This window comes from Triturus cristatus, chromosome 5_1 (genome assembly GCF_964204655.1).
Source record: "Triturus cristatus chromosome 5_1, aTriCri1.1, whole genome shotgun sequence".
Taxonomy (NCBI): domain Eukaryota; kingdom Metazoa; phylum Chordata; class Amphibia; order Caudata; family Salamandridae; genus Triturus; species Triturus cristatus.
Window position 1 is genome coordinate 804,637,745 of NC_140587.1, and position 12,269 is coordinate 804,650,013.

The 12,269-nt window shown below is 43.9% G+C and overlaps 1 protein-coding gene across 2 annotated transcripts in view; it reads right to left on the bottom strand.

Moving 5' to 3' along the window:
- Positions 1–12,269, bottom strand: part of LPIN2 (lipin 2) — a 560,786-nt gene that overhangs the window by 91,682 nt on the left and 456,835 nt on the right. For both annotated transcript variants that reach the window (XM_085605827.1, XM_085605826.1), the window contains exon 18: positions 117–231. In XM_085605827.1, coding sequence (XP_085461953.1) covers positions 117–231 — 115 coding nt within the window. The remainder of the gene's footprint in view (positions 1–116; positions 232–12,269) is intronic.

A 12,269-nucleotide genomic window follows, 5' to 3' on the forward strand; every position in this document is an offset into this window, starting at 1 on the left:
ACAAACTGAACTGCTTCCAGGAGAAGACTTATGTAGAAGCTGTCAAATGTCAGTTGCACAAGCTCATTTCACGCAACATGCAGTCAATTTTACATTTCATATCTGTGCATACTTACGTTGGGTCGGTTACCAAAGGCAGCATAAAAAGGTTGGTTGCAGGAAGAAAATAAACTCTTGATGTCATTTAAACATTCAATCTTAAATTTCTCTGGTTTCTTTTCTATTACCTCCCTGAAACAGAAGAAAAGAGTCTTACAGATTGCAATCGATAATATAATGCATGTGAAGACATGGTGAACAAGTTACTTGCCTTCAATAGCGGTCTTTCTGAAGGATATTCTATTTAACCAAAGATTCCTCACCAAGTGAATATCCCCAGGTGGCAGACTTGAGCCGGAAACACACAAAACAGTGCTGGAGTGTGGCGGTATTTGACACTGTGCAACTCTGTACAGAATTCATTCTACTCTGGAAGTGACGAATGGAGCCACATATACGAACCACCATTGCATGCTGCAGTTAGGTTTTTTTCCTGAAGCTTGACCGCGTCCTAAGATGCGGAGCCCATTCCACAGAAGGAGGGGGATTGAAAGAGGTGAGTAATCCACGTTAGATAGAGTATTCTCCAGAAAGACCACTATCGACGGTAAACAACTTGTTCTTTTGATGGGATTTTATTTTTAAGTTCAGTTTTTTTTTTTTATTGAGTTTCATATTCAAAATCACAACATAATAGGAGAAAAACAAGTACCTTGTCTGATAAGAGAGACGTGCACATGGTCATCATAAGTTACAATAGCCATAATAGAAATATAAAAGACATTCACTGGCATGAGTAGAATGTGTATCGGTTGAGCATTATTTGATGATCATGAATTTGGAGGGGGGCCTATGTATGGAAGGTTGAAGATATGGGTGAAGAGAAAGGGTGTTGTCAGCACTTCTTATGAAGCAGATATATGGCCTCCATGTGTGGTGGGAGAGGTTTGCATTTTTCCTAGCCTGCTAGTATGGTTTTGATCCCAACGGTTGATAGCAAACTAAGAAGGTAGACATCCCAGTTGTTGAGTATAGGTTGCATGTTTGATGCATCAATCAATCAATCAAAACAAATTTATAAAGCGCATGGCTACACTAGCTAGTGCGTCCCTGCGCTGCGACAAGGACAAGAACCCGGTTTAGACAGTGAGGAAAAAAAACAGCACAGAGAGAGAGAGGTCAGACAGAGTGGTCAGATGGGAAGAGCCACGTTTTGAGCTTTTTCCGAATAGCAATCTTGGACGAATCCAACCGGCGCTCTGTAGGAAGCATATTCCAGTGGGTGGCTGCTAGAAAACTAAAAGAGCGTCCGCCCATCCTGGCTCTCCTAATCCTTGGGATGCTGACCAGACCCGTCCCACTGGATCTTAGGTCCCGTGTGGGAGCATACGGAGTAAGGAGGTCATGCAGATAAGAAGGTCCCATCTTCTGTATAATATGATGGCGAATACACATGTCTTTGAACAAAACCCGCTCCCTCACCGGGTGCCAATGCAGGGAGGCCAGGGCCATGCTAGATGACGCTCTTCTTGGGAGCATTAGTACGAGGCGTGCAGCCGCATTCTGGATGCGCTGGAGTCTCTGAACACATTTAATATTAGCACCCAAGTACAGAACATTACTGTAATCAAGACGGGACGTCACAAGGGCATGAACCATCGTTTTTCTGGCTGACACGGGTAGTATATCCAATGTCTTCCGAAGGGTGCGCAGGACCCCAACATTCCCGTCACTCGCCTGGTGTGAGTCTCAAAGGACAATGTAGTGTCCAACCACATCCCCAGGTTTTGTACCTGATCCTTGGGGGCCCAAGGTTTGGGGCCACCAGGCAGAGGAGCAGATCGAGGGGGCCCTACCCACCACTAAATCCTCTGTTTTGTTGCCATTCAATTTGAGGCAATTTAAGGCCATCCAGGACGCCAATTCCTGAAGACACATTGAGAAATTCAGTGCTGCCTCATCTGAATCTTGAGTAAGAGTCACCACAAGTTGAGTGTCGTCAGCATACGACACGATACTGACACCAAACTTCCCCACAATCTCAGCCAAAGGGGCAATGTAGCGATTGTAGAGAGTTGGGCTCAGTATGGAGCCCTGAGGCACCCCTTGGTCCAACTTGACGCTTTTAGATAGGAAAGGTTTCAGTGCCACCTGAAAACTACGATCACATAGAAAGGAACAGAACCACTCCAACGCCCTGCCCCCCACACCATCTTCTCTCAGACGTTGTAGCAGTGTGTGATGGGCAACAGTGTCAAAAGCGGCACTGAGATCTAAAAGGACTAGAGCAACTGTCTGTCCTGCATCTATCTGCCTACGGATCGCTTCAGTAGATAAAAGCAAAGTCGATCCTGTAGAATAAGTGGCACGGAAGCCAGATTGTGTAGGGTGGATGGAGAAGGTCATGATAATTAATGTGCACAGTCAGTTGGATGTTAGCCACCTTCTCGGCTACTTTCGCGAAGTAGGGCAAGAGAGAGATGGGACGAAGATTATCCAATTGACTCATGCAGATGTTAGGTTTCTTTTTAGAGGAATGACAGTGGCTGTTTTCCAACTTTTAGGGACAACTCCTGATGAGAAAGAGAGCTCAAGAAGATGTCTAATGTAGGGCTCTATAACATCTAAACTCTCACTAAGAACCTTAGGGGAGGCCGGATCACTAGGTGAGCCGGACTTAATACTATGGATTATTTTGTTAAGTATGTCCCTACTGGGGACTCCACGGTCACAGAGGCAATCCGCCTCTGGAAACCGGCGGACCCCGTTACTGTTTATACCATCCTGTTGAGCAGAATCGGGGAAAGCAGCGTAAATCGTTCCCGCCTTCTCCGCAAAAAAAAACGCTATCCTATCACAGGAGTCAGCAGAACTGACATCAGGAGCTGTTACTCTTGCCAATGATGTGATCTCTTTGAAAATAGTGGAAAGTTCTTTCGAGGAGTTCTCAGCTGTCTCAATCCGCATACTATAATAGGTGGCCCGCGCTTTTCTAATCAAGGCATGGTATTTTTGTAAGCTAAGTTTATAATCAGTTTTAGAAGATCCATCATAGTTTCTCCTCCAGGCTCTCTCAAGGCGCTTCCAAGCTGATTTAGCAGTTCTAAGTTCATTGCTAAACCAGGGAGTGGTTTTACGCTGCCTACCTGATGCTTTCAGTGACCAAGGAGACGGCTATCCAGTGCCATCAGGATGCGTTTATCAAGTGCCTCACATGCAGACTCGATATCAGTACCCCCAGGCGGCCCGCCCCTTAGTAGGGCCGTATTGAAGCAGAGTGTAGAGAACTTAGCCCAATTCCTCACCAATTTGGGGGTACCCTTTTTATACAACACAGCGGACTGTGGCAACATGATCCCAAAAGGGACCCAAAAGTGGTCAGACCATGTAACTGGGATAGGGTCTTGAATTTGCAAAGCATCCCAGTTGGCAAAGATCGGATCCAATAAGTGGCCAAGTTGGTGAGTGGGAAGGTTGGATCTGAGTGTCAAATGGAGGTCAGCCAATGCCTGGCAGACCTCCTGCGCACCATTGTTAGAAGGATCATCAAAATGCAGATTCAAATCCCCCACCAATAGCAACTTGGCATATCGTAGAGCAGGCTGCATTATTTGCTCTATCAGGCTGGGCGCAAAGCGTGTGTAAGGCCCCGGAGGGCGATATATCAGGAACCCCTTCATACAACAATTAAAGGGTACCGTGATGGAAAAGTGCCCAGCTTCACACTCCTCAATCGCTGTGCGTTCCAGGGTGCATTGGATAGTTAGCCTATAAATAATGGCGATTCCTCCACCTCTATTGGGCATGCGATTAATTCTAGTAATACCATAGTCCTGAGGGAGGATTTCCAGAATATCAGGAGCCGAGTCCTCATTTAACCAGGTCTCCGTAAGGAATAATACGTCTGCCTGGGCGTCTCTCAAATAATCACAAATTTCATGTTTATGTTTCCATAGGGACCTACAATTTATCAAAGAGCAGTTCAGGACTTGGTTATCTTTGGTTCTGAAGCTAGTCGCAGACATAAAGGGGCAACAGCTGCACTTATGCCATTTGTTCCCTGCCGGGATGCTATGTTTACACTGCTCCAAGATAGGGGGGGGGCGTAAGGCCATAAGTTGCTCAGAGGTATACCTACAGGTGGCTCTCAGTCGGGCAGGGGTTCTGGCCCCGCCTCCCGGCCGGTCGCGGACGGGCTTGTGTTTGGCGTGCCCGCCCAAGCATGCGCAATATAGATCTCTCCTCCCCCTATAGGTCACTAGCCAAGCCGCCCCAGGAAGCGGAAGTGCTGCTCAAGCCTAACCCACCCCCGCGCAACGGCACTAATTGCCGCGTCGGACCGGTGCGGGAAGGCAAAATGACAGAGCAAGCACCCGCAGGTAAGATAGCAAACAGTGACCAACAGTGTTAAAAAGATTAAAAGAAATAAAAATCAGAGGCAAATAAAAGAAATTCCGTACTGGGAGTAAGGTACAAAAACGGGAGTGACTGCCTCGCTCACAGGCCGTCCTTGCCGCTCGCCTTGATGCATATGGTCCTAAAATCTCCATGAAATGATTAAGAGAAATGTTAGTGTAGAGAATTATGTTAAATGGGAGTTCAATGTTATTTCAGTAGTCTTTGATGGAATTGCAGCTGAACAGTAAGGGATGAAAGTCTCCTATGTCATCTGCGCAGTGCCAACATTTGTTGGAGCTTGTTATTCCCAGTCTGTTCATCTTATCTGGTGTTCAGAGGCATCCATAAATAGTCTAGAATTTGCATTGGTAAAGAAGAGGGAGGTTCTTATATAAGAGGAGTGAGTTTCATAGGTGCTCCCATTCAGTCTCAGTTGGGAAAGGGATAATATTAGCTAAAGCAAAGGTTTCCCATTTCCCTTGGATGTGACTATTATTTGGTTTTGAGCTTTGAATATTGTAAAAGCTATGCTCTAGATTATTGAGAAAGTTGATGTAGTCTGATGCTGGAGTAATCCTATTTTTACTGAGTGCAACTTTGAGTTTGAGGAAGTTATAGAAGTCAGTTGGTTGGAACTTGAATTTCTCGCATAGCATGGCATGCTATAGTGGAATGTCTGGTGTACCAAGATATTTAATCAGAAAGATGCCTGCAGAGGCCCATTTTCCCCAAAAGACTGTGCGACCGTCTATTGTTAAGAGTGAATTAAACTGTAACAAGGGGCACTCAGAACCTTTTATATGGTTTGGAAAATATTTATCAAGAATTTTGATGGCAGCTATCTGGTTTTAAATGTTCAGGAATGAGTGCAGGACTTAAGTGTTTTTAATATAAGTGTGTTAATTAGGCAGAGGGGTTTGACTAAATAAGACAACTGCCACGTATGAAGGGCAGATGAATCACTGGACTTTAACCATGTTTGTTCCTTTTTTGTTAGAAAGGCTTTTTGGTGTTTATTAAAATCTGGTAGGCCTAGTACACCTTTTTGGCTTTCTCAAGGGAAATTCTAGCTCTTTTATCCTTACAAATAAAATATATTGAATTGATTATGGTTTTATGAAGGTTTGAGGAAAGGACGAGCGGGAACATCCCTAGTATAAAGTTGTTTAGTGGCACCACCATTATTTTAACAGTTTCTATCTGACTCCACCACGTGACATGTCTAGGGGGCCAGGCTTATAGAAGCTCCTTACCTTTGTTCAATAAGGAGGATTCACTGTGTTCTTTAGAGGAATCTAGATTGTTTTTTAATTCAATGCCAAGGTATTTTAGATGACTGGGTGGCCATTAAAGGTTTGAGCTAGAGGCCTGATACACTGGCATATTTTTCCATAATTTTTAGGATTTCTGGGACGGCCACTTCAACGTCTGAAGAGAATGTTAGAACATAGTCTGCATAAGCTGCTAGTTTCTTGTCACCAAAAGGAAAGGGAAATTCTTTGATTATAGAGTTATTTCTGTTATCATGGAGTAGGGGTTCACTCGTAAGAAGGAATAATAGTGGGGAAACGGGTCATCATTGTCTGGTGTTTTGAGCTAGATGGAAGCTCTTTTAAAAAAAATATTAAAAAATTATTGCGTCACATTACGAATACAATGCAGAGCTCTGTACCCCAGAGTCTAACTGCCACCTTTAACAATACAAAAATAAATCTTTTGAAATTTAATATACATATTTTGCAAAAAGCAATAAAGAGATAAACAAAACTCCCCCCCCCCCCCCCCAATGTACTGTCTATGCACCATATACTAAGCAACAAGTACCCACTGCATCACTGACTAATCTCACTTAAACCCTTAGGTCCCTACACCACTGCCCCCCCTAATTAACCCAAATTAGCCGCATCTCCCATAGAGATGGGCTCAATGTAGCGGCCTCAATAGTCCGCCCATCTCTTCCAGATCTTAAAATGCTTTATTGGACACCCCGGGCTTTAAAAATAGGAGCCTCCAGGCACATATTAAAATTAAGGCCGTTTTTCCATGCCTCTGCCTTCCAGTACTGTGTTATGTCACGTTTGGCAAGTGTAAAACCCAATAACATCAGATGGTGCTTATAAATATTTCCCCCCACCCCCTCCATTATATGTAGCAATACCAGTTTAGGCGAAGATGGAAGCTCCCACTCCAAAACCTCAGCCAGGCATGAGAGCAACCCCCGCCAGAACTTTGCTAGTGCCGCGCACTGCCAGACTGTATGAAACAGAGTACCATCCTCCTGACCGCATCTGAATTAAAGCGGGGATGCTATCAAACCCGCCCTCCACAGTCTGACCCGAGTGTAGTATACCCGGTGCAGATAATTGAATTGGATCAGTCGGAGGCGCATTGCTCTTGCCGCACCCCGGGGGGAAGCCAGTGCCTCCGATCAGTCGTCGCCTTCCATTGCACCCAAATCTTCCTCCCAAGTCTCCCTGAGTTTATCCAGTGTAGTAGGGCAGTTTGTCACCAAGGACTGATAGATCTTAGATATCTAATGGTCCTGTAAGTCGCCCATAAACAATTAGCCTCAATGGGACTAAATTCTGTAAGGGACTCAAAGTCCTGAACACTGGGAAGGACAGCGTGTCTGAACTGCAAATATTTGTAAAATTGTGTTTTTGGCATCTGGAAATCACGCTGAAGATCATGGAAAGATTTAAGGACCGTGCCGTGCATAACATCCCCCAGGGTAGAAATCCCAATATTGTCCCAGTCTCGAAAGCCCGCCAGACCGGCAAGTTGCGGCAGACTACCATTGGACCAAAGGGGAGTCTCCTTCGTCAGGCTGCCCCACCACCCCATCCCCCGCAAAGCCTGTCTTCACACCTGAAAAACCACCCTGGTAGATGGAAGCTCTTTGAGGACTGTCCATTGATCTTAATTTTCGCTGAGAGTACAGCAGGTCTCAAACAAACTACTCGCCCACTCGCTATGGTGAGTCAGATTTTATCACGGCAAGCTACCTTAGGGCCTGCTGGTCCTTTCTGGCGAGAGCTCGAGCTGACAAGGACCAGCTCCAATAAAGCTATAAGCAAAAAAGATGCCTTTAAACCTTGTTTTTATCACATTTGCTGTGCATTCGAAGACAGAGGTCAAATGTCAGCTTATGGTTTTTGTTTTTTTTACAAATTGCTGCTTATTTTCTACTGGAAATTGGCGTTTAGTTTTCTTTCTCTGGCTGCAAAGAGTAGAGTGAACTGTCTGATAAGGAGGTGTGAAATGAAAGGCTAAAACATTTGTTTTTCAACACATTTAAATAGCTTGTAAATGAACTGTACAAATATTTTTTGTTAAAAGAGCAGGTAGGACAGCACATTAGGTTGATATTTCTGAAGCACAATGGAAACCGCTTTTAATAGGATCAAAACAAATCACAACAATTTACTTGGTGATTTGCAAATGATAAATATTTGCTGAAACCAGATTTCCACACATCGTTGGTATGCTGTGTAGTTTTATCAGTAAAACTGTATGCCAGGGAGAAAATCTATGGCCATTTCAATGGAAAATGTGCTGTCTGTAAATTACAATGTGCTACCACATAATGCTTTAGTAATATATTCATTGAAAGTGAGAGTTTTTAAACATGAACTGAGAAACATACCTGCCCCAGCCCTGATGGCAATCCTACAAGTGAACGAAGAGGCAAGTCAGGACCCATGTGTACTCATTAAGTGGACTAGATTCTTATTATACATGGGGCAACATCTTAGCCTATTAAATCAAACAAATATATTTTTTGTACAGAATCTGAACTCACATATTTGAATGTGCTCTCATGTGTGATAATGAAAATAAAGGCGACTGTGAAATAAAATACTTGCCTGGGATCACCCAATTTGAGAGCAGTTCAAACGTATTACAGTTAGGTTGAGCAGATTATTCAAGTCACTCTACTTACAGGTCTGGTAAGTTTTAGGATTTTTCATGGCCTGTACAGTGACATGGCCATTCGTATGAAAGTTGGGCTGAGGCTTAATTTTTCAAGGGTCGCCCGGAAAAAAGGCCATGACACCTTGTAAAGAGCCTTTTCTGCGTCAAGCACCATGGTCATTGCAGGGGTGGATTTAAATTTGGCTTCCGATTGATACTTCTAACCGATAATTCCTATCCTTGTGAATAGATGCCAAAGCGGTACCTTCCCAAGGTGGTGGGCCTGTGAAATGGATCGAAAAGTCCTGTAGGACTGAACAGGCAAAATGCCCATGACATCTGACTGGACAGCTGAGGCAATAGTACTTTTTGAACATGTACACTTATGTCCATGTAGCAGCCTGACAGCTATCCATATCCAAGAAAGGTACTCCGAGTACCAAAGTAATGATAGTAGCCTTTGTTCTAGTGAGAAGAGCAAATGGAGGTGCAGGTTGCATAGGCCTGGGTGCAAGACCCAGTCCTGCTTCTGCGATAGATCCTCTTGAAGAGGAAGCCTGATTAAATGACAGATGCCCAGGCTTACAGATTTTGGGTACCATACTCTTCTAGCCCAATCCAGAGCATCTAAAAGAACTTGGGCCCAGTCGTTCCTGATCATCTTCAAACCTCTAGGCAGGAAAGGTAGCAGAGGGAAGGTATACAGGAGTCCCGTGCTCCATATATATATACCCCGTAAAGTCCTATTTCATTATTTAATGTTGAGGCAGAACTGGCCAAAGTGATCCATATGCTTGTACAAAAGGACTAAATGGCTTTATGTCAGGCAGGGGTATGAGGAACTGCCTTCAGCACATACAATTGAGTTTAACTAAAATTGAGGACTTTGAGGGATCCTGAGCCTCTATCCTTGTCAATATACACATGGCATTGGATTCAGCTGACTGGTGATTTATTTGCAGGTACTGGGCAAAGTGAACTTTTACCCCAAATGTATTCATTGGGTAGCTCTATCATATGCACAGATATAGACCCAGGTTAAAGTTAATGGTCAATGATCAAACCATTTTCCCCATCAAGGAGGGCACCTGACCGAGATTCACGTTTATCATAGAACCTCTTTCGGTATGGATCAGAGGAGACACCATGATACAGTGATTTCAGTGGGAGTGTGACATAGAAGATTGTGTTGTTATATGCAGATGGTTTGCTGTTGTACCCTAAATGTCCATCATGGACCGGGGAAAGATTGATAATTTTTTAGGCATATGGGATGACTTCTGGTCTTAGACTCAATTGGGAGAAAGCTGTTCTGACAGTGTTTAGAGGGGATATCACTGACCCCAAACATCTTGCAAGTTAAAATACAACTGGGACCATTTATATATTTGGGGATGTAAGTTACATTTGAACCAGTGATACATTTGGAATTCAGTTTTACTCCATTACTAATCAGATATCGCAGAGATACTGACACATGGAGTGCCCTTCCTATCTGAAGAAAGGGGCAAGTCGCCCTTCTTAAAATGATTACTCTTCATAAGTTTCTATTCACTATGCAAAATTTCGGACTGCAACTCTCTGAAGTCAAGTGATTTTTCACTGAACGCAAGACCAAGATGAGAGCCTTCATATGGTGTGGCAAGGCCCCTCCGAGTGGAGAGGGACAAATGGGTACAATCGCCATTTGATGGCAATCTCGGGATGACAGATATGAAGCTATATTATTGGGATTTTCTTCTGTATCTGATTACCGACTGGCTCTTTGGGGGATAGAGGAAACCCAGTATTGCGAATAGAACTGGAGTCTATTAAGAGTGTTGGCATATTGAATCTTCTATATGGGACTAAGACCCCTGAATTGTCATCCCGCACAAAGGCAGTTCTTGCTGCCTTGAGAGCTGCCCTGCAATGGTTCGCATGGACATTTGGGATGATTCACACCTTAACGTTTTTTAATAAATGTATTCATTAATGTAATTTGCACAAAAAACATTTTTTTAGGTTTCTACATTTACGACATGTTCTCAATGTGTATGGCACAAACTGAAATGCACCGCCCTGAATACAGCCCTTTGAAGGCAAAGGTTACCACTGAACCCCTGGAGGGAAAGGGATATAACATATATTTAGTGCCTGGTAATTAATATCTCAGATTAAATGGAGTCCCTTACAGTACACTGGGAGGACGATGTTGGTCCCCATAAAAATCATGAATTAATTATGGCAAAAATGGCCCCTGGATATTTGCCATTATGGCATGCCTGTGCATGACACAGTTCAAATACCTAAATAGATATTCTATACTGCTATGCCTACACAAAATGAGGAAACATCCACATGTACAATGCCTGGGATCGATCCAGTGCAGATGCAATTTATTTTTATCATGTATTGTGGGCTTGTGCACGCATTAATATTTACTGGGTTAATATACAGGCGATACTCACTCTGGTGCTTACCATGCCAATCACACTTAATCCACAAGCTGCAGTCTTAGAAATAGCAGACAAGAAATGATATGGTCAACATACACCGACACGGACAGGACAGGTCTAGGCTTTTTAATAGCAAAAAGAGTTCTAGCTAGCTAATGGTTAAATAAGAATATAATATCAATTCCCAAGTGGCAGAGGGGGATGGATATATGTGCAGTACTAAAACATGAGGTTTACAAAATCCGAGGCAGCCCTACCAACTACGAGAAAATCTCGGGCTCTTTGATTAGGTTCTATTAGCTAGGCTAACAATGAACTGTTGCTACCTGAAAATGGTGGAAGTATGAGAGGTGTAGATGGGCCCGTTGGCTCTTAAATAAGAGATGGATGAGATATTGAATCATTGCACAACAGAATATATCCAAAGTAATCATATGATGGTGCTCTGCGCAAATGGGGCCAGTCTAGGCTGAATGACATCAGTAAGAACATTAGTTTTAACCTCCATAGTAGAGAGGTGGAGTTCAAGGACTTCAGCAGAACCCCTAATGATTGAAGCATGTTGGTTCAAAAGGGAAAACTAACTTAGTGTCAAGTGAGGTATCCAATCCACTTGCATCTTGTATGACTATGTACCAATTATCATCAACATAGGCTGGGGCAAACTCATCCAATCACCACTCTTTTTTGTCATCATTGTCTTTTAACTCTGGTAGGAGTCTGAGGCAAAAAGGTGATGCTGTGTCTGTGTGCAACTGCACAGTAATGGTATGGTGTCTGAGTCAGAAGGAGTGAGTACTGGATGGACCAAATCAACATTGTGGTGCAGCCTCAGTCAGAGACACAACTAAGTAGGCTTGAAATCTGATATCACAATAGGTTGTGGATACTCCTTTATCGTCAGTACTGGCATCGACGTCCATGGAACTGGCTCAGATTTTGACACCAGACCATAAGTCTGCTACGAAGCTGGTGCGGAACCAGAAGCAGGTTCAAGGGGCATACAAAACGCTGGGGACAGATCAGCCAGTGGTACCACAACTGGAGACAGCTGGAAGCATGCTGAAGATGTGAAGCATGGCCACTCTAAAGGCTTTGATCTCTTGTTATGACGTCAATGGACCTGAAAACACAGGGTTCAAAAGGAGCATGGTTGGAATCAACAACTCAGTGGAATGGGACCACGAACTGGAGACACAGGGACACCCCTACGTCTTCTCTGGAGAACAGTGGCACTAAGGGGCAGAGTTCCGTTTGGACTTCTTGTGTTTCTTTTTGGCTAAGACTTCGACCGTGAAGATGATTTCCCACAGGAACGACTTTGAGAGCTGGTCCGCACTCTTGGCTTCAACCTGGAGTGGGACCTACATGGTGTTTTGCCACACTGAGCCTTGCTTTGTGTTCTCAGATGGGTTTCAGATTCATCTCGGCACAGTCATCGCAGGCCTTGGAGTGGTCTGCCGAAACCAAACACCAGAT